The sequence below is a fragment of the Kogia breviceps genome, chromosome 19 (assembly GCF_026419965.1).
Source record: "Kogia breviceps isolate mKogBre1 chromosome 19, mKogBre1 haplotype 1, whole genome shotgun sequence".
NCBI classification, from domain to species: Eukaryota; Metazoa; Chordata; class Mammalia; order Artiodactyla; family Physeteridae; genus Kogia; species Kogia breviceps.
Window position 1 is genome coordinate 19,479,987 of NC_081328.1, and position 26,262 is coordinate 19,506,248.

Below are 26,262 nucleotides of genomic sequence, written 5' to 3' on the forward strand. Positions count from 1 at the left end.
CTGCAGGTCACCCAGAGCCTTGGAATTCTGTTTCATGCCGCTGACAGCCTCAGCTGGGCTGCTGCCACCCACCCTCCTGGCTTCTGCCAGGACCAAGAGTCCACGTGCGTCAGGGGATGGGGCGATGGAGATGACAGCATCACACTTTCCCCGTGGGAGGAGGAGATGGTCCTCAAAGATTAAAACACACACACCAGGAAAAAGAGCAATGTTGGACAGAGGTAGCGACAGCCCGCACACTGTCAGCCTGAGACTTGAGCTCTGGGGGACATGATGCAAAGTGCACAAGCTTTGGGGAGAGGGTCTGACTTAATTCTGTCTCTTCCTGGATGTGAGGGTACAGGCAAACCATGCAAGCCTCTCGGGCTCAATTTCCTCATCAAAAACATGGGGACGCGGTCTGACCCTTCCAGGTTTCGGCTGCAGGATTACTGTGAGGGTCACAAGAGAGCACAGTAGAACGGTGCCTGGCACCGAGTGGGACCTCAGCCCCCGCTGCCTCCCTCGGCCCCTCTCGCAGCCCCGCTGCAGAGACGAGCAGGTGGAAGCCAAGAACCACGGCCAGGCGACGATTTAACAGCACAGATGGGGCGGGGGAGGGTGAGAAGGAACAAGATGTCGGAAGTGCTGTGGCCCCGAGCGGTCCATACTAGGATGGTTTGGAAGTCAACCTGAGTAGATGCACCGTGGTATTGGAAGAGAAAGTGGACGCAAGACGCACGGAGGGCAAGATCTCAGCCAGAGCTCTGAGGATGTTCTAGTGGGGATTCCCTTCACTATGCGAGTCTTCACGGGGCAGAGAACCACCCTCCCCATTACACCACCCCCGCTTCCTCCAGAGCTCCCACCACTGCACGGCCCATTAGAGGGAACCCTCCGGGACAGCCGCCTCCTTCCTCTCTGTGCTGCGAGAGCCCAGCGGGGCTGCCTGAGGCCGAGGAAAGCAACCCAGAGCAGCACTGACCAGCACAAGTCCTTGTGATGGTCAAAGTGTCCTCTATCTGTGCTGTCCAAATCAGTAAGTAGCCCTGAGCTAGTGTCACAACTGCATTTCTAACTGGACCGAATTCTAGTTAATGCAAACATCTTCATGTGGCTGGTGCCAGCAGAATGGATAAACACAGCCTTACATCATCCTCCGGCCACTAACATACGGGCTTCAGCCCACCTCCCCAGCCTCGGCTGGCCTCTCCCTCGTAGGCCCGGTGGGAAGAGAGGAAAGGCAACTTCCTGATCAGCATGGTTTTGGTGTAGCCCAGAGGGAGGGGCTAGACAAGCTGACTTAGCACAGTCCTCAGTAAAGCCCTGAGAACCTGGAACAAGAAATCATAACCCAAACACACAAAATATAATTTATTTGGTCACAGAATCTGGGGTCTGACCTAAATAGACGGCATTTAGGAAAGGAGGCAGGGGCAGCAGTAAGGGCCAGTCATTGCTCGGCCTCCCCCGTGCTGGCACCAGCGAGCTACCAAGTGATGGCTAAGGGCTGAGCTCAGTGATAACGTCCCGTGACCTTCGACCTCCTGCTCTGGGGAGGGACGCCCCTGGGGTCTGTCCGAGAACGGCAGGCCACGCTCATTCTCAAGGTCATCACCCCGGCCTTTGGTCTCCATCAGGCCAGGCAGCTGGCAGAGGCTGAGTCTAGGTAGGGATCCTTGGGATTTCTCATCTCCTCCATCTGTGGAGAGAGGGAGGTAGCAGGATGGGGATGCCACCTCGGGAAAGGGAGGCACCATACAACCCCAGGAGCCCACGAAGGGGAGAGCTTGCGGTTCCCCTCGGTCTACTCCCCCCGCCCCGGCTACGGTCCCTGCTCTAGCCACCCGAACTTAGGCCACGCGCCCACCACTGCCTCGGCCAGGACCTCATCCAGGGGCCTGGCCCCTGCGATGCCCACCAAGGCTGTCCAATGACAAACAGGGTCAGTCCTTTACAAGCACACAACCCTCAGGTTCCAAAGTGTATGCACCTATCTTTTATCCTCCTGTCTCCTGGCAAGGCCCAGGAGACAGGTGAACCAAGCTCTCCACGACTGCACACTGCAAGGCAGAACAAGGTCACAGGACTCCAAAATCCAGCGTGCTAAGGACTACTGCCTCACGCTGGAGGCTACCGTCTCGGGACAGTGTGGGCACCTGGAGAGCCCTTGGAACTCTACACCACAGGGGACGGTCACAAAGGGCAGGAGAGCCGCCACCTCCCCCAAACTCACATCCGGAGGCATTTGTCCTTTCCACCACTTGCCACTCTCTGGCCGTCTGGACTCCAGTCGACAGCGTATACCTGAAGGGAGGAGGGGGAGGGGGACGGTGGCACAGTGAGGAGGGTGGGGGAGGAGGGCCAGGCTTCAATTCCCCCTCGACCACTTGCCCACGAGGGTCGGCCGTACCTCATCCGCGTGGCCTGGCAGGTCTGTGGCCAGCTTCTGGGCCTTCACATCCCACACCTTCAGCGTGCTGTCACTGCTGCCACTGACCAAGAGCCGGCTGTCGGCCGACCACGCAATCTGGTACACGGCAGCCACATGGCCACGCAGGGAGGCCAGGTATCTGGGCCAGGGGAAGGAAGATGAGGCTGGATATGAGATCTTCAAACACGCTGGAAGGGTCCTCTATGCCCACAGCGGTGGTTCTCAACCTTGGCTGCGTGTCAGGCTTACCTGGGAACTTTTACAAAAATCTCACTGTCTGGTCCCCACCCCAGACCAATTTAATCTTTACCGGTCATTACAATGCTGTAAAACTTCTCCAAATGAGTTCTTTCTAGAATGCTTCTTGCCAGGCCTCCATACCTGCTCAACTTTGCAAGCCTCGGAATCCAATGCAGCCGTCTGCTTAGCCCATCTGCATGACACCACCCTCCCCCAACCACCACGACAGGTGCCTGCTGACAGGTGGCATGGAGAAACCGTGGGCCAGGCCCACCTGGAACCTGGTCAGGACAGACTGGCTGTGTCTGCTGGTGCAAGTCGTTGGGCCTCTCTGAGACTCAGTTTCCCTATCTTAAAAAGAAATCAGGGCTTCCCTGGCGGCGCAGTGGTTAAGAATCCGCCTGCCAATGCAGGGGACACGGGTTTGAGCCCTGATCCGGGAAGATCCCACATGCCATGGAGCAGCTAAGCCCGTGCGCCACAACTACCGAGCCTGCGAGCCACAACTACTGAGCCCACACACCACAACTACTGAAGCCCACACGCCTAGAGCCTGTGCTCCGCAACACAAGAAGCCACTGCAATGAGAAGCCCACGCACCGCAACCAAAAGTAGCCCCCGCTCGCCGCAACTAGAGAAAGCCCGCGCGCAGCAATGAAGCCCCAACACAGCCAAAAAAAAAAAAAAAAAATGGAGACTGACACATAGGTTCCCCTTCAGCCTCAACAAGGGTTTCCTTGCTCCTTTTCTCGCCCACGCCTCTGCCTCGCCTCCTAAATGACTGCAAGGGCACTGTGCCTCGTCATAGCAGTGCTTCTCAGACTTGAAAGGTGACCTTAAAATGCAGGTCATCTGATCCCCAAGGTCTGGGATGGGGCCCAAGGATTGGGCAATGCAATCCTACAGGATTGCATTTCCATCAAGCTCCCAGGTGACACACTGCCTCACTTTGAGGAGGGCCAGATAAAGACTGTACTACAAACCTACACTTGCGCTGCATCCCCGGCCCTTGGCCAGCTTTTTTTTTTTTTTTTTTTTTTCTTTTGGCCATGCCGTACGGCTTCTAGGATATTAGCTCCCCGACCAGGGATTGCATCCCTGGCAATGAGAGCACAGAATCCTAACCACTGGACCTCCAGGCAATTCCCTTGGCCAGCTTTAACATCATTTCTCTCCCTAGATATGAAAGAACTAATATTTTCAGCACCCACTTAGTGATGGCGCTAAACAGACCACCTCATTTAATCCTTGTAACAAAGCAGAGAGGTAGGGGGTCTGCACATTCAGAAGAGGAAACAAGAGGCTCAGAAAATCCAAACACTTGCCAGGGCCACACAGCTAGGAAGTGGCAGAGCCAAGCTCCTTCCGGAGGAAGAGCGTCGCTCCTCCCCTCCCCCCGCCCGCCACTCACTTGCCCGTCCTGCCATCCCACAGCTTGATGGACTTGTCAAAGGAGGCACTGGCGATGACGCGCGAGTCCGCGGAGAAGAGCACCTGGTTGATGAGGGCCTGGTGCCCCGTCATCCGTGCCAGGGGCTTCTTGTCCTCCGCCGGGGACCACAGGAACAGGGTGAAGTCGTCTGAGCCAGACACCAGCCTCTCTGGGCCCCGGCCCTGGGGAGGCACAAAGCGCACATGGTCTCAGAGACGAGAGTCCGACCTCGGCAGTGAACACACCACTGACTGCTCAACACCAGCACGGAGTCCAGGACTGGAGAAAGGAGGCTGGTTACTTCCCCCAAAGGGAAACTTCATGCACACGGGACAGGACCATTTCCATGATGTATAATTACATGAAGAAGCAAGGTACAGAGTGGTGTGTTAAAAAGGGGAAGGGCTTCCCTGGTGGCGCAGTGGTTGGGAGTCCGCCTGCCGACGCAGGGGACACGGGTTTGTGCCCCGGTCCGGGAGGATCCCACATGCCGCGGAGCGGCTGGGCCCGTGAGCCGTGGCCGCTGAGCCTGCGCGTCCGGAGCCTGTGCTCCGCAGCGGGAGAGGCCACAACAGTGAGAGGCCCAAGTACTGCTAAAGAAAAAAAAGGGAAGAATTTTACATGTGGGCTTGTATACGCGTATGTATCTGTACTGTGTGTAGTGTACATGTACACGTGTATGTGTATATATGATGTCTCTGGAAGGAGACGCGAGACACTGGTAGCACTGGATGCTTCCAGAAGGCACGGATGAAGGTGCAACAGAGATGAGAGACTTTCCACCATCTAAAACGGCCCCTACTGCTTTGTGTTCTCTGCATTAAAAAAATTTTTTTAAATTTTTTTGGCCATGCCGTGCAGCATGCAGGATCTTAGTTCCCTGACCAGGAATCGAACCCTGGGCCCTTGGCAGTGGAAGCACAGAGTCCTAACCACTGGACCACCAGGGAATTCCCCTTTTTGTTTTCTTTGAACCTTAGACCATGTGAATGTGTTACTGAAATTAAATAAAATTAAAAAAAGAGAGGTACCCGAGGATTGCAGATAAACAGATAAGCAAACAAAACAAAACAAAATAAAATGATCCCCAGCACATTATGGTTTTTAGGATTGTAAACTGGGATTATCAGGAACAACTTTCCAGAAAAGGTATGTTCTGAGCTGGAGCTAGAAGGGAGAAGGGCCTGAGCGTCTGTATGCAGTGTTTTGGGGACGAGGAGAAGAAGCGCACAGAGCTGGCGGTGCTGGCAGATACCCACCCGCACGAGGCTGTAGCGGCTCAGAGCTCTCTCCTTTAACTCCTGCACTGTGTCCAGGTATCGAAGGAGAGAAAGAACAAGGCTGATGAGAAAATCCAACACAAAGAGCAAGTTCCCCCCGCCCCCCCGAGCCTAGGTCCGCCTCTCGCATGTTAAGCTTGAGAACTGGCTCCTTCCCCTCCTCCTCCCGCTCACTCACAGGACCCTCGGAGGTCCTGGGCGTTAACTGAGGCCTCGGCTGGGTCAAAGGCCCCCGTGCGCAGGGCGTAGTCGGTGCTGAGGGCCATGGTGTTCACCCAGTGGCCATGGCCTTGCAGAGTCCGGCACAGCACGCCCTAGGGCGAAGGGAGACAGGTCAGACACACACAGAGCACTCTCCAGCCCTGGGAACGTGCATCCCCAGATCAGCCCCGGAAGATGGGCGCTGTGGGCCTCAGAAGCAGGGCCCCCACTCACCGTGATCTGAACCAAATCACCCCTCTGGGCTCAAGTCTCTCCTCATTTGTAAAATAAGGGTACCAGCCCAGAGCACTGTTTCTGGAAATATGTTTCACAGAAGGGAAATGTCACAAGAAAGGGCTCTAGTCACGTAAGTTTGGGATACGGCAGGTTCAATAAACCTAAATAGGCTTCCTACGGCAGGAAATTTCCAGAGCCTGACCATGCTAAGGGGTCCTGGAACCTCCGCTATAATGCAGCACCAAACCATAGGACCCCCGTTCCCGAAGCACTTCTCCAACCACCCAGGAAACACTGGTCAACCTCCCTGGCCCAAGATTTCCCCAGGCTGGTTCCGGGCCTCTCCCAGCTCGTACATCATGGGCCCTCCAGACTTTGATGGTGCGGTCCTGGGAGGCGGAGTAGAGAAGCCCGTCCCCTCCCCACCGGAGACAGGTGACTGACTGCGTGTGCCCAGTGAGGATGCGCTCACAGCGGCCCGCAGTCGTGTCCCAGACCCGCACGCTGCCGTCCTTGGAGCTGCTGGCCACGTAGCGGCACTCGGGGTTGCTGGAAAGAAAGGGAGACGTGCCCTCACTTCTGACCTGGCAACGCCTGTCTTCCAACACTGCCTCCCGATCCCCAGCACGAAGACCAGGGATAATGTCTTGACAGCTTCCTGACCCCAAGATCTGGCTGCGCTGCAAGGTGGCTCTCAGGCCCCGTGATGAACCACGGCCCTCCCCCCAACCCGGCCCGCGCAACACAGGTGCAGAAGGCCTTCCCCGCTGCCTGCCACGCTGTCACTGCTGGTCAGACTGCCTACCCTGTCCCCTCACGTAACACTCCTCTGCACCAAGCAGGGGACGGCTACGGCTTTGAAGCCCTGGCTCCTCATGCACCCAGCTGTCAGTGTCACTCACGCATGGAGGGGCTCCCAGCTCAGGGCTGTGATCCACTTGCTGTGGCCGGCAAGGGTCCTGCCCACTTGCTTCCCTGTGCTTGGGTCCCACAGGAGAATCTGAAGGACAGCAGCTCATCGAAAATAACCCTCCCCACCCTTCCCCTGGTCCCATCAAGGGTCCCCCGCCCATTGCCCCCGCTCACCCCTCCCCGAAGACCCCAGAGCCTGATTCTGACCCATCTCGCAGGAAGGGAGCCCCAGAATCCCTGCCTCATTACCCTGACCCCCATCTACCTGGCCATTCTTGCAGCCTGAAGCCAGCTTCTTGCCGTCTGGGGACCAGGATATGCTAAGGACCCAGTGTCTGTGTCCTAAGAAAGCAGTGGGAGAGAAAGGGGGACCACACCTGCCTTTACACCCATTGCCTAGCAATGCCTGGCACGCTGCAGAAACTCCTTAGCTAACTGCTGAATAAATGAACGATCGAGCAGAAGAGATGAGGCTTCCTAGGCAAAGGGAGAATCCTTCCCAAGCGCTAGGGCCGTGCATCTCGCCGCATAGATAACACTGCCACTTTCTAGTAGTTCCTTATGGGCTACGTGATATAAAGGTCTTTCACACACATCAGTCCTACAGTTCTCATGACAGCGCTAGAGTATGGGGCAAAGCAAGAAGTATCATCTCCATTCTCCAGATGAGAAAACCAAAGCTTAGAAAGGAAGCAAGGCCTACCTACAAGGTCACCCAGCTAGTGTGAGGTCCCCAGGCCAGCAGCATCAGCAATGCCTGGGAACTTGAAACGCAAATTTCAGGTCACACCCCAGACCTAAGGAGACAAAATTCTGGGGGTGGGACCCAGAAATCTGTATTTTAACAAGCCCTCCAGGTGATTCTGATGCACGTTCAAGGTTGAGAACCACTATGGCAGAGGCTGGATTTAAGCCTGGTTCTCCTTGCTACCAGGCAGTTAGCCCCTGCCCACAACCCCACGCTGACTCTTCCGTCCAGTCTCTGCTTGTTTGTTAGTGGCTGGCGGGGCTCAAGGGTAAGGTCTCTACCTAGGAACAGGCAGCCACTAACTGGATGTCAAGGGGCTGGAATGTGCTCTGGGCCTCCTCTCCTCCTCAGGAACTAAAGAGCTGAGTGAATCAGCCACCCGCCACTGTGTTAAAACCCCCTAAGTGGGTAAGTGGGGTGGATACTGACCCTGGCATGTGAAATGTGGTGTCTCAGTGCTGAGATCCCAGAAGCGCACAGTAGTGTCTCCAGAGCCACTGGCCAGGTACCTGGGGAAGAAGAGAGGCCACCTGACCTCTGCCATGAGGACAAGGGGTGGGGCGCACCAGAAACACTGCACATGTACATTCCTGCTGCCTAGTCAATAACCTTCTGTGAACAGAATCTGGGACTGGAATTTTCTCTTCTGAGAAGGAGAAATATAACACCGATGCCATCTGGGAGAAGACCCCAGGAGGCCATTTCTCTCCTTGTCCTTCCTAAAAGGAATGGCCACAGTCATAACCAGATTTAAAGCTTCTTATTAGCCTCAGAGGATTGCAAGAAGCAAATAAACCCTATTTCTCAGGTGAACAACTAACTCAGAGAGAGGTTAAATGACTTGCCCAGGTCACATAGTTAGAAGGGGACAGAGGTGAGCTTGCAGCTCAGATCTCCTGAGGTCAAGTCCAGGAAGGGCTCTTCCAAGGCAGGTATCCTTGACCTTTGGGGACCAAACTCTACCGGGGAAGTCCCTTACTTGCAACCTGAGCCCAGAGCTTGGGTCTATGGTGGGCAGCTGGAGGCCCCATTGAGCATAACTTGGAGGTCCCCCCACCCCCGCCAGCAGCTGCACCCACTCTCTCCTCCATGACTCTGCAGCTGTCCTTACTTTCCTGTAGGGCTGAAGGCCACAGAAATGACTGCCTCGCTGTGACCCTCCAAGGAGCTGGTGCAGCGGGTCACAGCACGAACCCTGAAGATAGCCTGTGGCTGGTAGACAATGTCAAGGACCTTCTCTGTCTCCACTGCCTGTGACTCCAGCGTCCTCCCCAGGGAGGAGATGATCTCAGCATCATGGACATAGAAAGCCAGTGGCAGGGGATCCTCCTGGAGGACAACAGAAAAGAGAACCCCCCCCCATCAAAGGATGGGCAAGGCCGCCTCCACCAGGGACCCCCACCCTCCGTGAGCTGTGGGCAGGCAACGCTTCCTACTTTTCAAGCTACCCTGCTTGGGTTACCCCATCATTCCCCATTCAGCAAGACCTTTTTAATCCTTGAAGAGCGACTGCAAGACACTTACACACCACTTCAAAATCCTGTATCTGAATCTCACAACCACCCTGGGAAGGAGGCATTAATATTGATAGATGAAAAAAACTGAGGCTCAGAGCAACTAAGTGATTAGCACAACGTCCTATTGCTAATGCCTAATTCAGGTTCTTCAGAAAGAAAACTAAAGTCCGGGATTAGGGTTAGTATATAGCATTATGCAGCGTTTTCTAAACCACCAGACCATGCTGCATAATGCGTAAGAAGCATCCAAAAAGCTGACTGAAAAAGGCAGACTCTCTGCTTCACCCCAGGGTCTGGTGTAGTAAGTTTTGAGTGGGGTCCAGGTATTGCATTTTTAAACAGCCTCCCACCCCTCAACAGAGGGCAGCATTTTGATAAACACCGGCTTAGGAGAGCATGAGTTTTGAATCTGACACTTGGCTTCCAACTCCCAATCTACCACCTACTGCGCAGCGCCATACAAATAACTGAATGATCCCAGGCAGCACTGTAAAATGGGGATATTAATGACAATGGGAATATAATGAGGAGCTGTGACAAGGAATCACTGTTAACGATGCACCCAACGCGTTCAAAACGCGGTCTCTCTCCGCGGGTGAACTCCCGATGGTGGGCGCGAAAAGCGCTCTCACACTGATCACATCTTCCGACCCTCCCCAAGTCAGACGGCACCGCCGGGTTGTTATCACCCCTGTGGGAGAGCGGTGGGGATGTACCCGAGACCTTCGGTCTCCTGATCCTCTGCGTCCCCGACCAGGGCAGCGCCGCCCGCTCTCCGCCCGGCGGAGAAGACGCGGGGCCGCCGGGCCCGCCGCTCACCTGGGCCAGCAGCGCGTTGCACACGAGCTGCAGCTTGTCCGGGGTGATGTCCACGGGCACGTCGAACGGGGAGCCCAGCAGCTGCCCGCCCTCATCCTGGAACTGCACTAGCAGTCGCTGCACGTCGCGCGTCGCCGCCTCATCCTGTACGGACAAGCGCGGCGGGCGTCATGCACGCCGCCCGGATCGAAGGGCCCCCACTTCCGCCTCCCTCCGGCCTCGGGGACCCCGGCCCGAGCGACCAGCCGCGGCGCCCCCAACCCCACTCAGGCCCACCCACCGCCACCACCGCCGCCGCCGCCATCCTGCGTCCCCACGTGGAGGGGAAAACTCCGGCGGGACGGAGCGCCGCCCCCGTGGTCCGACGGTGCTGAAATCCGCCACATCGCCCTCTGGTGTTGCGGAGGGGAAGTGTCGTGCCGCGCCTGGCCTCAAATAAACGGATCAAATAAATTAATAATACTTGATGCATACAGAAGCAAAAAATCCCTACAGTTTTCAACAGTGTCGAGCAATAATAATAACGATAATGATAACGATAGCAATGTATCAGGCACTGTTCTAAGTGCTTTACATATGTAACTCACAACTCTTTTCACCCCGTGTTACAGATGAGGAACTAAAGCAGAGTCGGACCGGGAGCGCTCTTACCGGAAACCTGGGATCTTCCTGTCAGCTCCTCTCTCTCTTTCTCTTTCTCTCTCTCTCTCTCTTGCTCTCTCTCCTCCCTTCATCCAGGTAGTCTCAGGGTCGGCCAGTGCTGCCTCATGAACCTATCTAGAATCTGTTCTCTCCATCTCCACTGCCACACCCTGCTCTGAGTCACCGTGGTCCCTACAATAGCCTCTTCACTTGCCTCCCTGTCTCTACCCTGCCTCCTCCTGTGCGTTCTCCAACAGCAACCAGAGTGACATTTCAAACCAAAAATCTGGTCTGTTACTTTCTGTCCTAAAACCCTACAATGGCTCCCATTACAGGCAGGAAAAAATCAGACTCCTTATAATGGTCCACTCAGCCTTGCCTCTCCAGCCACTCCTCTCACTTTAAGATCAAATCTTTCTGGCTGTTTCTTAGTTCTTCCAAGTGCTTTTGCCCATGCTGTTTTCTGGAACTGGTATAGACTTGTGCACACACACACACCCCAATTCATATGTTGAAGCCCGAACCCCCAGTGTGACTGTATTTGGAGATAGACTCTTTAAGGAGGTAATAAAGGTTACGTGAGGTCATAAAGATGGCAACCAAATTTCATAGGACTGGGGTCCTTATAAGAAGAAGAGGAGAAACAACAGCTCTCGTGTGCTCTCCCCCTGCCACCCCACACCTCTCTTTGCTCTCACACAGAGAGGAGGCTGTGTGAATACACCGCAGAAGGTGGCTGTCTACAAGCCAGGAAGTGAAGTTTCACCAGAAGCCAACCCTAATGATGGCACCTTGATCTTAGGCTTCTAGCCTCCAGCATTGTGAGAATAAAAATTTTTTTTTGTTTAAGCCACCCAGTTGTGGTATTTTGCTATGGCAGCCTGAGCTGATGAATACATACAGGAACAGTTCCTCATTCTTCAGGTCTTGCCTTAAATATCCATTCAATCATTTAACAAAGTTCTCTGTCAGACACTGTTCTAGGAGCTCTATGTACATTAACTCATTCAATCATTTACTCAGGGAAACCTTCTCTGAAACAATGTCATGTTTCCTGATTTCAAAACACCTTGGTATTCTTCAGAAATCACAGATCCATGGAAGTCTTTCATCCATTCATTCAACAAGTATTATTGAGCACCTACTACATACCACGCACTGTTGCAGATATTTGGGATATGTAAGTGAACAAAATAGACACCAATCTTTACCCCCATGAATGTTCTCTGCTTCCATAATCATTCACAATTTCTGGCACATAGCAAATGCTTAAGAAATGCTTGTGGAATGAATTACTGAATCAGGATTTGAATCTAGGGTCCTTTGGATCTCTCTCTGCCAATGGCAGGATCCTTTACCATATTATGTCACTGCTACAGAGAGCCGCCCACAAAGGGGCCTGGGGGTTGGGGACACCATGAGGGCAGGGAATTCACCCATCCATTCATTCATTTATTCAGTCAACAAACATATATCAGGGCTGGATCTTGTGTCCAGCAGAGCAGTAGAACTTGTCCAAAGTCACAGAGCTGTGTTTTCAAGGTCACAGAGCTAAGAGCAGAATCTAGTGTGAGTGATCCCACCTATGCTTTTTTTCCTGCAGTATCTTTCTCAGTTTGAAGATATAGGGGAGGGGATGACAGAATGGTAGTAAGCGAAGCAAAGCATCAGCACAAAGACTTCATTCATTCATTCATTTAGGAACATGCATTGGTCACTGATCCTTCCAGGCTCTGTGCCAGGGGAAATCAAACTGCATGAGATGCTATCCTTGCCCTCTGGGAGGGTGCCCACTGCCCAGGCTCAGAGACACAGAAATGCGGGAGAATTCTGAATCCAAGTAGGGACCTCATAAATTTCTCTTGGGAACTCGCAGTCGGAAGAGGAGAAACAATTCCTGCCCCAGGGGAGACCCTCTCTGGTGACAAATACATAGTTGTTCTTTTTTTTAATTAAAAAATTTTAACTTAATTAAAATTTTAACATTGAGTTATAGTTGATTTACAATATTACATAAGTTTCAGGTGCACAAATAGTGATTCACAGTTTGGGGGTTTTGTTTTTGTTTTGTGGCCGCGTGGAGCAGCTTGCAGGATCTTAGTTCCCCGAACAGGGATCAAACCCGCGCCCCCTGTAGTGGGAGCACGGAGTCTTAACCACTGGACCGCCAGGGAAGTCCCCGATTCACAGTTTTTAGTGAATACATAGCTCTTGTCCCAGGAAGACCCCCTTCTGATGAGGGGGACTCCGCAAGTCCCAGTCAGTTAGGGGGCACGGTGCTTGGTCTCAGGGAATTCCCAGGTTGCCCCCAGCTCTTGCTGCGGGAGATTTCAGTCTGGTGGGCGATGAACAGAGCCCGTCCTCTGGGCGCTCCCAGTCGGATGGGAGAGAGAGGCTGAATATAGCCACTCCGTACAGACGGGGAGGAACCACAGAAGATGTGCAGAGTGGAACAGACAAACAACCCACTTCCACTAAAGTGAGACAGCAGGTCCATGGGTCTTTCTGAAAAGCAAGGACATTTTCAACAGGTGGAAGGGGTAGGGGAGTTGTGGCCAAAGGGAAGGGGGGAAGGAACATTCCTCCTTCTTCTTCCCTCCTCCCTCCAGAAGGGCATTCCTGGATGTCTCCAGTTGGTCTGGGACCTGGGCAGCTGCTCTGTGTGTCCAGGCCTGCCAGCCCCTCAGCTGTCACTCCACTCCCAAAATAGCAGTGGTGGGGGGGGAGGGGAGAGGAGGTTGTTTATCTGAGATGGAGGTGGACAAGTGGCATTAGAGCCGCGCCGAGGGAGGGGGTGTGTGTGCTGGGGGGCTCCCGTCGCTCTGGATCTTTCTCTCACTCTTTGGGGGTATGAGTGTCGGAGCCCCCAGGACCACCCCTGAGTGGGGTGCCGGGGCAGAGGTTAGTCAGAACCTCCACGTGGTAATGACTGTCTAGTGTGGGGAGGGGGAGGGCCCTGAGGATCAGTGACAGACTCCAGGGGCACCTGCCCCTGTGGCCAAATATGGTCTGGAGCCACTAGCAGGGCTGATAAAGTCTCCTGGGTAGGGGCTAGGAGGGGCGGACTGACGCTGGCTGGCCGGGGGTTCACACGCACGGGAGCAGCACCCCGGGTAGGACAGACCGAGAACACTGTCCTTGTGAGCAAGTGAGCTGGCCTGGAGAGTTCCTTGGACTGGGGAGGGAGGAGGGGGACCCAGAAATTTTAAGGCCTGCAGTGAGAATTCAGGCCCTTGGTGTGTCTAGCTGGGAGGGAGAGAGAGGGAGGAACGGGGATTTTTTTTTTTAATTTTATATTAAATTGAGTAGAGTTGGTTAACAATGTTGCCTTAGCTTCAGATGTACAGCAAAGTGATTCAGTTCGTTTTTTTTTTTTTTTTTTTTTAATTGGTACGCGGGCCTCTCACTGCCGTGGGCTCTCCCGTTGCGGAGCTCAGGCTCCGGATCAGTTCTGCATATACACGTATCTATTCTTTTTCAGATTCTTTTCCCATTTAGGTTGTTACATAATATTGAGCAGAGTTCCCTAGGAACAGGGTCTCTCAACACGGGCCACGCTCTGAGCGTGATGTCCTTCTGGGCGAAGGATTCGCGGGTGCTCGGGAGTGGGTCCGTGGCGGGCAGCATCCTCCCCTCCCATCCTGGTTGGTGGGGCACCTGACCTCAGGCCAGGAACCCAGCCCCGGGTCTGGAGGGAGGGGCTGGCCACACGGAGCTCCTCCTGTCCCCGCAGATGGCCGAGGCAGAAGCAGTGCAGCTGAAGGAGGAGGGGAACCGGCATTTCCAACTCCAGGACTACAAGGCCGCAGCAAAGAGCTATAGCCAAGCCCTGAAGCTGACCGAGGATAAGGCCCTCCTGGCCACGCTCTATCGGAACCGCGCAGCCTGTGGCCTGAGAACGGTCTGGGATGAAGAGGGACAGGGAGCTGAGGGCCAGGGCTATAAGACGCAGGGGTGTGGAGGCAGTCCCCTCATCCCGGCAGGCACGCCTATCATCCCAGCCCTCTCACTGGGCCCCTCAGGTTGGAGAAGGGCGCCTCCCACTGCTTTCTGGTACCCATTGCCGGACCCACTCCTCTGGGAGACAGAAATTCACCCGTGGAGATAGTTCTCATCCCACGGGAAGTGGCATCGTGACAGGGGCTTTTCATAGGTTGTTTCGTGGGATTTTAACCACAGACCGTGAGGTCGCTGCTGCTTCCACGCCCATATCGCAGAAAACAAACTCAAGGCTCAAAGGAGGGGTCAGTAAGTTCCCCAAGATCTCCAGGTAGTTAGTGGCAGAGCTGGGCTCAAACCCGAGTTTGCCTGATGCCAAAGCTCGTCCACTCTTCCATGCCCAGTGGGGGGCGCTCCCCTGGCCTCTGACAGTGGCAGCTGCCAGCGAGCCCTCTCTCCTCGCCTCGGGGACTCTCTCTGGCTGTCACTGTGTCGGGCCCACATTAACCAAGTTTCCTCCTTCCCCGTTTCTCAGGAGAGCTACGCTCAGGCGGCTTCGGATGCCTCGAGAGGTGAGCCCCCCTCACTCGGACCTGGCCCCCCTTCCCTCCCCTTCTGCACCCGTTTAGTCTAAGAGGCTCTCTGGACACTCGCAGGAATGACCGATTGTATAAATGCCATCCTGGGCATTGTAGGTGGGGCTTCAGATGTACCACCCTTATGTGAAAGGAGAGCTCCAGAAAAGCCATCCCTAAGTCACGTTTTTACGTGTTAAATATGCTGGGGCAGCCTCTTTGCTTAGAAGGTTGCTTCCAGAAATCCTTTTGTCACGGTAAGAATACAGCCAGTTTGTTGGAAGTTTGGATACGTTCATATGGGAGAGGGGGGAGAGGGCTGGTTCCCATAGCCAGGGCATCAGCCTGGTCCACTCTGTGGGGACCGGGCTTCCTGAGGGGAAGACGGCGGCACTATTTCATTCCACAGACACTAGGAGGAATAAACATACGTCAACGCTGGCCATGGAGTGCCTCAAGTTCTGAGAGAACTTAGGCTTAAGAGCACGATCAAAATGGGAACACCTCTCCTGGCTGCATTTTTTGGGGGGGCACGCGGGCCTCTCGCTGTTGTGGCCTCTCCCATTGCGGAGCACAGGCTCCGGACGCGCAGGCTCAGCGGCCATGGCTCACGGGCCCAGCTGCTCCGCAGCACGTGGGATCCTCCCGGACCGGGGCATGAACCCGTGTCCGCTGCATCGGCAGGCGGACTCTCAACCACTGCGCCACCAGGGAAGCCCATCTCCTGGCTGCATTTTTAGTGCTATAATATTCAGAATGAAGGGGGTTCTCCTCTGCATAGGTCTGTGTTGGGGTTTGATTTGGTCACTTTTTTTTAGGAGAAACAGAGATAGTCTGGAGTGAGTTCAGAGGGAGGGACCCAGCTGGAAAGGGGACTGGAAACACATCCTGTGAAGAGCAGGGAAGTGGCAATATTTAGCTCAGAGAAGGAACTCCCCCAGGTGGGACAGGGAGCTGCCTTCAAATACCTAAAAGGCTGTCATGAGGAAGAAGGATTGTATTTCACCTCACATGTTCCAGGGCTAGACTCAAGACAAAAGGGCAAAGTTACAGGAAGATATGTTTCAAGTGGGAGGAGGGCAGGGCTCTCCGAAGGAGCTGTCTGCCTTGAGAAGGAAGGAGCTCTCGGACTGCTAGAGGTATGCAAGCACCATCTGGATGAGCCTTTGGCAGGGATCACTGAGCCGAGACTGGAGAGTCAGGAATTAGACAAGATGACCCTTAGGCTCCCTTCCAACCCTGAGACTGTAGTTCTTACCGCCTCCCTAACAAAGGGGAGCCCTGGACCGGATAGTCTACATGGATGCATACTCTCCAAGGAAGGCACAGAAGCCCTGCAGTTGGGGGCAGCGGTGGGGGAGGGGAGGGTGGTCTGTAGCCCGACGCCCTGAGGCCTTGCCTGTCCCCCTTGCTAGCCATCGACATCAACTCCTCAGACATCAAGGCTCTGTATCGGCGATGCCAGGCACTGGAGCACCTGGGGAAGTTGGCCCAGGCCTTCAAGGATGTGCAACGCTGTGCCACCCTGGAGCCACGGAACCAGAACTTCCAGGAGACGCTGAGGAGGCTCAACACCAGCATCCAGGAGAAGGTGAGCCGGACCCCTGCGCATAAGCCTTGGCTGCCTCTCCCCATTCCTAGTAGGGACCAGTTAGGGGAGCGGGACATCAGGCAGGGCTGGCCTACCTCCACACCCTTGGATGGAGTGGTCACGTAACACAGAACAGCCGGGCAGGTGCACCTATCTGTGAGTGATCAGAGATGCCGTGATGCTTGTTCGAGGGTGTGAGCCAGCCAGGACTAGAACACCAGTCTTTTAAATGCCAGATGGAGGCTTTTTAAAAAATTGCAACTCAGTATGTCTGCACCATGATCTTCCTCTCTGGGAGGGCAAAGGCAGCAGGAGAAACCTAGGAACTGGGGGAAGGGTATTGCTGGGGAATGGAGGACAGCCAGGAACCAGTAGGAACAGGGAATCTTTTCTAGGAAAATGGAGTGGGGTCGGGAGAAAGTGGACCAGAGATGAGGAATCCTGCACCCTAGTACTGGCTTAGCTACCAATTTTCTGAGGGACCCCTTGGGGTTTTGCTTTCCCCACTGTAAGAGCGGGAAGGTAACTGATCATGCAGCTCCTTGCTCCAAGACACAGTAACTTCTCTGTGCCTGGGGCAGCCCCATGGTGGGACCACATCATACTGTCCAGAGTGCAGACTCAAGGGCTGACAAAATACAGGCTAAGGAGTGATGGAAATAGGTGGCACCGTAGACCAGCAGAAAAAAGCAGTGGGAGGTACAGAAGGAGCTGGCAGGATGGGGGATGATGGATTGGTTAGGTCACTTTATGAAAGCTTCAGAGCACTGGGGTTGGAGAGTGAGGGATGAGACATTCAAAAATAACGGTTTTAATTTGCTTGAAAAGGTACTTAGAAACTGCTTCAGGTTTCTGATCCTGGAGATATGTTTCTGTTTTAGCCCATATATATTTTTTAAAATTTATTTTATTTATTTATTTTTGGCCACGTTGGGTCTTCGTTGCTGCACGTGGGCTTTCTCTAGTTGCGGCGAGCAGGGGCTACTCTTCATTGCAGTGCGCAGGCTTCTCACTGCGGTGGCTTCTCCTTGTGGAGCATGGGCTCTAGGCGCACGGGCTTCAGTAGTTGTGGCGCGCGGGCTTCAGTAGTTGTGGTGCGCGGGCTCCTTTTGTTGCGGAACACAGGCTCTAGGCATGCAGGCTTCAGAAGCTGCAGCACACGGGTTCAGTAGTTGTGGCTCACGGGTTCTAGAGCGCAGGCTCAGTAGTTGTGGCACACGGGCTTAGTTGTTCCACGGCATGTGGGACCTTCCCGGACCAGGGCTTGACCCCGTGTCCCCTCCATTGGCAGGCGGATTCTTAACCACTGCGCCACCAGGGAAGCCCTGTAGCCCATATTAAAATGTCTAATAGCTAATTGTTTACTAGACTTCAAAACTGGGGTGATGATCCTTTGCCTTGCAAGACTTGTGAAGACCAAATGGGACGGTGAAAGTAACTAGACTGTCAGCTTTGTGGGGCAAGGACTTGACTTTGTTCTCCATTCTATACAGTGTCTGACTCGTAGTAGTTGTTCAGTAAATGTCTGTTGAATGAATGAATGATGGAGGGAGACAGGAAGCTATTAATTGAGATGAATTTTATGTGGAGCCGACTGGAATGACGGGGACCCCTGCCTGCCTTCTTCCCCACTCCCTCCTCTCTCCTCAGCTCCGTGTGCAGTTCTCCACAGACTCGAGGGTACAGAAAATGTTTGAGGTTCTCCTGGACGGAAACAGTGAAGCTGATAAGCTGGAGAAGGTGGGTGCCAGGCCGGCAGCGGGTGCTCTTGGGACCTGCCAGGTAACTGTACTTCCGCAGTTGGGATGACAGACTCTGCTCCTGTGTCTGGGCGGTAACGCCGCTGACAGGTTGCAGGCCAAGGAGGAGGCTCCTTGGAGAAAGTAAACAAAATTGATTTTGATATTTTAAAACATTGCATTAAATACAAATTTATTAAATGCATTGCATTTACAAATTTATTAAACTTATTTACATATTACATACAAATTTATTAAATGCATTGCATTTATCTTGATTACAGAGGTTTCTGGTGCCCCATAAATTTTGCACCCAAGGTGTCTTTCTTGCCTCATCCTACTTTTGGCCCTGAGAAACAATGACACATTAAAATAATGTTTTCTTCCATTTCAAAACATTGCAACAAGTCATTCTGAAATATGAAAATCTTTATTCAGAATACCATCCTCTTAGCCAAATTTGCTGCATTTAAAAAATGTTTCTAGGGACTTCCCTTGTGGTCCAGTGGTTAAGACTGCGCTCCCAATGCAGGGTGCCCGGGTTCAATCCCTGGTCAGGGAACTAGATCCCACATGCGTGCCACAACTAAAAGAGTTCGCATGCCACAATTAAGGAACCCCCCTGCCGCAACTAAGACGCAGTGCAACCAAATAAATAAATTAATTAATTAATTAAATTTTAAAAAATAAAACGTTTCTAGTCCTTCAGAGGAAAAAAAAAAGAATATCTGAATATTTATAAGAACTTGGCAGACAATGCCTGGGGAATTTTTGTTAGTTTAATGGTCAATAAGTCCATATAATATGCAGCTATCTTTTATAGCAAACTCTTATGAGGACTTGAGTCGTTATAGATAAAAGTGGTTGGAGAAGTACAAAGCCCTTGACTGACAGAGCGATGACGGTTCAGCTCATGCTTGCCTGGAATTCTCTAATCAGCCTCCCTACCTATTTGTCTACCTCCTCCTTTTCCTGCCTCATGAGTTCCTTGCCCAACCCCAGGGTCTGAGGTCCTGTTCAAGGCCTCCTCTCCAGATCTGGGGCCTTTTAAGGAATTTTGATCCCCAGTTGGTTGCCTGTGGTTAAGGAGGGCTGACTGTACTACGCCATTTTATACAAGGGACTTGAGCATCCGTGGATTTTGTTATCGGCGGGGGTCCTGGAAAAAAATCCCCTGCGGATACTGAGGGATGACTGTATATATATCCTCAAGGTGGAAGGCTTTAGGGTTGGGAAGACACTTGAAAACCCAGCTCAATTGTCCATTTTTACAGACAGGAATCTGGGGCCCAGAGAGGTGCTATGACTTGCCCAAGGTCACACAGCTAGCATGTGGCAGAATCAGCACTCAAACCCAGGGCTTTCAAATCCCATCTTGTGCTCTCTGCTCACAACCTTCAACCTTCCTGAGAACCCCCTGCAACTTCAGATTTCCCTAAACAGATGAACAAACAATGCCAAAACCATATTCGAAGAACATTTTTAATGGAAAAATAATTTCCCATGTGAAATCACTTCACTTCTGTTAGAAGATAAACTGAGACATATAAAAATTCTAAGAATTTATTTGAGCAAAATCTGTTTGAACTGAGCAGCGTGAAAACAGAAGTGGTCAGGGGTACTCCACCGACAGGAGCTAGGAAAAAGACCTTTTTTTTTTTTTTTTTTTTTTTGCGGTATGCGGGCCTCTCACTGCTGTGGCCTCTCCCGTTGTGGAGCACAGGCTCCGGACGCGCAGGCTCAGCGGTCATGGCTCACGGGCCCAGCCGCTCCACGGCATGTGGGATCCTCCCGGACCGGGGCACGAACGCGTGTCCCCTGCATTGGCAGGCGGACTCTCAACCACTGCGCCACCAAGGAAGCCCTGTTTTGTGTTTTTTTAAATTGAAGTATAGTTGATTTGCAATGTTGTATTAATTTCTGCTGTACAGCCAAGTGTGGTTTGGGTTTGCTTACTTAGTCGCTTAGGCATTGAAGCCACCTCCTTGTTTAATTAATTTATTTCCCTATCTTTTTAAAGTCCTTATCCACAAGCATATATACACAGGTTTATTTTACCATAAGTGCAATCAGAGTGAACCTGTGATTCTGTTTCTGCTTACCAATGTTTTTTCCAAGCTTCTTCTGAGTCTTTTCATTTATTACTTTAATGGCTGCAATATATTTCATCCAGTTGGTCTTTATTGCAAGTTACTCTGTTTCTTGTTTTGAATTATATTCTTGGGCTATGTTCCCACAGTAGGATTATAGGGCAAAAGAATATAAAGATGTTTTGAAGACCTAGTCCTTGCACCAGCCCCTGCCCTTGGCTTATGGCCAAGGCCTCTGCAGCCAGACTTCCCTCATGACCTTCATTGTTTCCTCCCTCCTTCAGGCGGCCAACAACCTCATTGTCCTCAGCCGTGAGGAAGCAGGGGCCGAGAGGATCTTCCAGAACAACGGTGTGGCCCTGTTGCTGCAGCTTTTGGACACTAAGAGGCCTGAGCTGATGTTGGCTGCAGTACGGACCCTGTCGGGCATGTGTAGCGGCCACCGAGCTAGGGTGAGGGCAGGGGCAGGGTTCGTGGCACGGAGGGCTGCCGGTCTGAGGACCTGGTGTTGACCTGTGGGCCGGGCGTGTCTGGCATGGATAGACCCTGATACAACGTCTAAGGTGTCTCCCCTCAACCTTGGCTGTATGGCCCCAGATTCAACAGAGATTGATCCTCTTAATTTTTCTTTGAGCTGGGAATGGGTCTGACTAAACAAAGATAAGTTTCTTGAAAGTGGTTTATGTGGAAGAGCTGAATGCAAAGGTTATGCCAGTTTACAGTTTTTCATACTACCTCTTCAAAACCCAGTGTGCGTTTTACCTCTCAGCACATCTCAATGTGAACTCGCTGCATTACACGTGTCCAATGCCTCCCCTGTGGCGAGTGGCTACTGTATTGGATGGAGCAGCTCTATACCTCTGGAAAGGGGCATGGCTTGTGTCAAGGACCTTCCCAGGCCACGGGTCCCATGAGGCACTGGCTGCCTGGTCTTCTGTCCCTACTGCACGGGGCAGCTGTCACCCACTCCCTAACCTGCATGGCAGCTGCAAGGGAAGGGCAGCCAGCTGACTGTTCTCCTTGCTGGGGGCCTCTAGGCCACAGCGATTCTCCACGCAGTCCGGATAGACCGAATCTGCAGCCTCATGGCCGTGGGGAATGAGGAGCTGCCTCTGACCGTCTGCAACCTGCTCCAGGCCATCATCGACGCTCTGTCTGGGGAGGACAAGCCAGAGCATCGAGGGAAGGAAGAGGCCCTGGTTCTGGGTAGGAGACAGTTTTCAGCCTTGGTTCAAGGGGGTGGAGGCAAGGAAGGGTCAGTTACCACCTCAGACTGGGCATTCCGTGCATGTGGAGGTGGCCTGGTTATATTTTTACATTTATTTTCTGATGATAAAAGTAACAGAGGCACAGCCGCATAATTTACAACAGCTAAAAGGTGGAAGCATCCCAAGTGTCCGTCGACGGATGAATGGAGAAACAAAATGTGGTGTCCATCTATACAGTGGAGTATTGTTCGGCCTTAAAAAGGCAGGAAATTCTGACACATGCTACAACATGGAGAAACCTCGAGGACATTATGTTAAGTGAAATAAGCCAGTCACAACAAGACAAATACTGTGTGATTCCATGTATATGTGATTTCTAAAACAGTCAAACTCATAGAAACAGAAAGTAGAATGATGGTTGCCAGGGGGTGGGGAGGAGGAAATAAGGAATTGTTTGACGGGATAGAGTTTCAGTTTTGCGAGGTGAACAAAGTTCTGCGGATGGATTCTGGTGCTGGTTGCACAACGGTGTTTATGTGCTTAATGCCACTGAACTGCATACTTTAAAATGGTAAATTTTATTTTATGCATGTTTTACAACAAGTTTTGAAAGTAACAGGGGCTTATAGAGAAATGCGGAAAATTTTAAATATTTAAAGATGAAAAAAATCCCAACATCCTGTAATCACCCCTCCAGATAACCACTACTATCACTGCCATGTGTGTCCTTCCAGTCTTTTTTCTTTTTTCTATAAAGTATTTAATTAATTAATTAATTAATTAATTATTTTCTGGGCCTGCGTTGGGTCTTCACTGCTGCGCGAGGGCTTTCTCTAGTTGCTGAGAGCGGGGGCTACTCTTCATTGCGGTGCGCGGGCTTCTCATTGCAGTGGCTTCTCTTGTTGCGGAGCACTTGCTCTAGGCGCGCGGGCTTCAGTAGTTCTGGCTCGCGGGCTCTAGAGTGCAGGCTCAGTAGTTGTGGAGCATGGGCTTAGTTGCTCTGTGGCACATGGGATCTTCCCAGACCAGCGATCAAACCCGCGTCCCCTGCATTGGCAGGCGGATTCTTAACCACTGTGCCACCAGGGAAGTCCCCCTTCCAGTCTTTCTTCTATCCATCCATATAAATATCTATTTAACAAAGTTGGGATTCAGCTATGGATATTTTTGTGTTTTTCTCCTTTCTGAGCATTATATTACTATTGCATACTGTTTAATATTCTTAAAGAGGATTCCTTTTTACTTGAATAATTATTAATTTAACATTTGTCTCATTCCTGCATATATGCACATACAAACTCAAGCTTCTTCCTGTATATCCAGGTCCTAGACATCATTTTAGAACTTTCTGCTCTGGCTGGGAAGGTCACAGAGGCAGGTTCACTCATAGAAAGCTTCATCTTAAATAATTTCATTACATGCCATTGTATGGATATATCATAACTCATCAATCAGCTCTATATTGTTGGAGATTTAGATTGCCTTTAATTTCATACTTATAAAAAACACTTCAGTAGCCATTCTTAATATAAACCTATGTTTGCATTTGTAATTATTTTCTTGGAACAAATTCCTAGAAATGGGAGTACTAAGTCAAATGCTATGAACGTAACTAAAGCTCTTTCATTACCTTACTTTCGAACTCCTTTTGAGAGGGTGTATCAGTTTTTACTCTCACCAAGTGATGATAAGAGTTCCAGCCTCAAATCATTCTCACCAGATTCAAATACTATCACTCTTAAAGATATTTTCCTATTCAGTAGGTAATAATTATCTGTTTGATTTTTTAAAATTTACGAATTAGACATTATTTTTCCTTATCCTTATTAGCCATTTGGATTTCTTTGTCTTCAAATGGTTTGTTCATGTTGTTATCTATTTCCTCTGCTGGAGTATCAGTGTTTTTCTTATTGATTCCTAAGAGCTCTTTGTGTGTTAGTAATTAACCCGCTTGGAGTCTTGAATTCTTGATGTGGTTCTGACTTACTATGGTAAGGATCCTTTTCTGCACTAAAATTATTGGAGGGTCCAACATGGCTTCACTCGGATGGCTGGTGGTTAACTGGAGATGCTGGCCAGGGTATCTTGGTTTTACTCCTTGCAGCCTCTCTGGTGGGCAGCTTGGGTTTCTATGTAACATGGTGGCTGCATTTTGAATGGACAAGCCCCAATGTGTAAGTGCTTTTTAAGCCTCTGAGTGTGCCGTAAGGTCACATGAGCAATCCAGGGCCAGTGTGGGAGGGGACTCCGCAAGAGAATGAATACTGAGAGGTGTGGTTCATTGGGGGCCACAACTTCCTCCAGAGGGAGTGAGCTGTTGGACATCTCTGCTAAAGAATTCTTGCATATATTGATTTCAAATCTGTGTCCTTGTCCCACTCACTTCTGGTCCCAGTTCTGCCCTGTGGAGCTTCACAGAATAAGTCTGTTTTCTCACGCTCATGACATACTTTTATCTGAAGACAAGCTATCTTTCCCCCTTCGGTTTTTTTTTTTTTTTTTGGTACGCGGGCCTCTCACTGCTGTGGCCTCTCCCGTTGCGGAGCACAGGCTCCGGACGCGCAGGCTCAGCGGCCATGGCTCACGGGCCCGGTCGTTCCACGGCATGTGGGATCTTCCCAGACCAGGGCACGAACCCGTGTCCCCTGCATCGGCAGGCGGACTCTCAACCACTGCGCCACCAGGGAAGCCCCTCCTTGAAGAAAAGCTATCATGTACATTTGTGTCTTTCCTTCACCAGTTAGATAGCCCCATTCCTTCATCATTTATTTATATAACATGGCTTGGAGATATTTCCTTTTCTACCTGCCTGTCTGCTTGCCGTTGGGCTACAATCTAGAACAAGGACAAAAATCTCCAAGTTCCAGAGAGTTCAGACGGCAAAAGCAGGAGAAGGCATTTGCCTTTAAGATCCCCAGTGGGTAGGGAAGACCTGGCATCCCAGGCAAAGGCTTGAATTTCAGGCTCCCAGCTTGTCTGAATCTGTGCGGAGTAAAACATCTATAAAGGAGTGTAAATTTCCTTTCTGGAAAACATTTTATTAAATCAGTGTATTAAAAACTGCACGAAGCACCTTTGGATCCCTGCCCATCGTTGCCTGGGAGTGAAGAACTTTCTAAGTACCAGACCTGTTCAAGAATGGAATGGGCTGCCATAGAAGTCAGTGTTCAGAGCGGATGGAGGACCCCTTGGGGGTGCTGTCTAGAGATCTCCCTCCCTTTTTTGGAGTGAGACACTATACTCTCCTGGGAAATTCCAAAATCTGGGAAGCAGTGGATTCAATATTTCCAGAGTCCTTCCAGAAGCCTCTGCCATCCCTGGTCCTATATACCTGAGATGCCCTGGTCCTCTGTATTTACCCCTGTCCTCTCCTTCCTCAGACACCAAGAAGGACCTGAAGCAGATCACTAACCACCTGCTTGACATGCTGGTCAGTAAGAAGGTGTCTGGCCAGGGCAGGGATCAGGCCCTGAACCTGCTCAGTAAGAACGTCCCCAGGAAGGACCTCGCCATTCACGACAACTCGCGCACCATCTACGTGGTGGATAACGGTGAGGAGGTGGGAGGGTCTGGGGCTCATGCCAGCCTTGTCAGTGGGCACCAGGGTACTAGGCAACCAGCAGAAGGTGGAAGGGGTGCAGCTCTTGTCTGGGAGAAGTCTTCATTTCCAACTGAAAAGCCAGCAAAAGTCACTAGCATATTAGGATCCACCAGTGGGCTGGTGAAGGCATAGGTCCAGGCTCTGAATTCAGGGCCTGAACACACCCAGAATACACTCAAAAACATCTGGGCAGAGTTTCCTGACAAGTGAGGTAAGTGCCAAAAAAAAAAAAACAAACAAGACTCCACCAACACGGGCTAACGTTCCTGAAGTCTCAGGATGGCAAAATAAAGGCCTTCCAGAGGGAGAAATGGCACCAGTGTGCATTATACAAAGTCCAGTAACAATGTGCCAGGAGATAGTCACTAAATTTGTCAGCTCCAGGGCATCACCCCTCTCCTAAATCACCTTGTTCAACTGCTCAAGAATCATACCTGTGGCTTTATGATCTGCTGTGATAAATTTTCCCACAGGTATAATGACATATAGACCAGACCTTGTTCTAAAAGGTTCAAGTCAGCTTAGCAGCTTTACCTTTATTCTCTTCTGATATAGCACTTCCCCTGTTCGGTTTTCACAGATCTTAGCAAAGTTCACGTGTTAGTGCTTAGACTTGAACAAATTACTCCAGTGTTTTAACCCTCCCCCTCTCAACACCCTCCCCCCCCATGTCCCAGTTCTGGTCTTCTCTGCATGTATTACAAAGGCTGGGCACTGACAATCGACTTCTCTCTGCGCTAGGATTTAGGCCCAACCACACGGTTTATAGGATGAGGGGTGGTGGGGAGCAATATCTGAAAACTGGGCTGAAGACTTGGGTAGGGGAGCCACCAGGATGTCAAGCCTGAAGTAAGTTTTTTGGTTCAGGGAGGAGCAGACATGGACAAGGAGGAGGTCCAGAGTGTTCTAGCAGAAGAGAAATGAGATGCTCAAGGCAAGGGTAGAGAGGAAGGGAAGGGTATGGGGTGAGGCTGGGGAGGTAGAGCAGTTGTATTTGATGAAGGTCTTTGAGAGCCAGGCTGGGGGCTTTGGGTTGGTTCATTAGGCCCCTTCCAATGACTCTCCAGCCCTCCCAGTG

At 51.6% G+C, this 26,262-nt stretch overlaps 2 protein-coding genes across 8 annotated transcripts in view; one reads left to right on the forward strand and one right to left on the reverse strand.

Moving 5' to 3' along the window:
• Window positions 1-1,338: 1,338 nt before the first annotated feature.
• Window positions 1,339-10,145, reverse strand: NLE1 (notchless homolog 1). 3 transcript variants are annotated; one of them, XM_067021796.1, is made up of 13 exons: window positions 10,080-10,145; window positions 9,800-9,943; window positions 8,575-8,792; window positions 7,893-7,972; window positions 6,981-7,057; window positions 6,706-6,803; window positions 6,276-6,352; window positions 5,544-5,679; window positions 5,345-5,391; window positions 4,065-4,267; window positions 2,393-2,552; window positions 2,216-2,286; window positions 1,339-1,681 (listed from the first exon to the last, which is right to left on the reverse strand). In XM_067021796.1, the coding sequence occupies exons 6-13, from the start codon at window positions 6,707-6,709 to the stop codon at window positions 1,669-1,671; spliced, it is 711 nt and encodes a 236-aa protein (XP_066877897.1). In that variant the 5' UTR covers window positions 6,710-6,803; window positions 6,981-7,057; window positions 7,893-7,972; window positions 8,575-8,792; window positions 9,800-9,943; window positions 10,080-10,145; the 3' UTR covers window positions 1,339-1,668. The 3 variants fall into 3 exon arrangements, with proteins under 3 accessions (XP_066877897.1, XP_066877896.1, XP_066877898.1); XM_067021795.1 differs by having other exon boundaries at window positions 6,160-6,352; window positions 10,080-10,134; XM_067021797.1 differs by lacking the exon at window positions 1,339-1,681 and adding an exon at window positions 1,724-2,042 and having other exon boundaries at window positions 6,160-6,352; window positions 10,080-10,130.
• Window positions 10,146-13,152: 3,007 nt separating this feature from the next.
• UNC45B (unc-45 myosin chaperone B) overlaps window positions 13,153-26,262 on the forward strand; it is a 31,273-nt gene continuing 18,163 nt past the window's right edge. The window contains exons 1-8 of one of the 5 annotated variants that reach the window (XM_067021790.1): window positions 13,153-13,342; window positions 14,175-14,342; window positions 14,916-14,952; window positions 16,371-16,546; window positions 18,197-18,286; window positions 20,660-20,827; window positions 21,413-21,581; window positions 24,964-25,134. In XM_067021790.1, the coding sequence (XP_066877891.1) occupies window positions 13,292-13,342; window positions 14,175-14,342; window positions 14,916-14,952; window positions 16,371-16,546; window positions 18,197-18,286; window positions 20,660-20,827; window positions 21,413-21,581; window positions 24,964-25,134 (1,030 nt within the window). In that variant the 5' untranslated portion in view covers window positions 13,153-13,291. Of the gene's footprint in view, window positions 13,590-14,174; window positions 14,343-14,915; window positions 14,953-16,370; window positions 16,547-18,196; window positions 18,287-20,659; window positions 20,828-21,412; window positions 21,582-24,963; window positions 25,135-26,262 lie in introns of all 5 variants that reach the window. The other 4 variants (XM_059048624.2, XM_059048626.2, XM_059048625.2 and 1 more) reach the window with 4 other exon arrangements.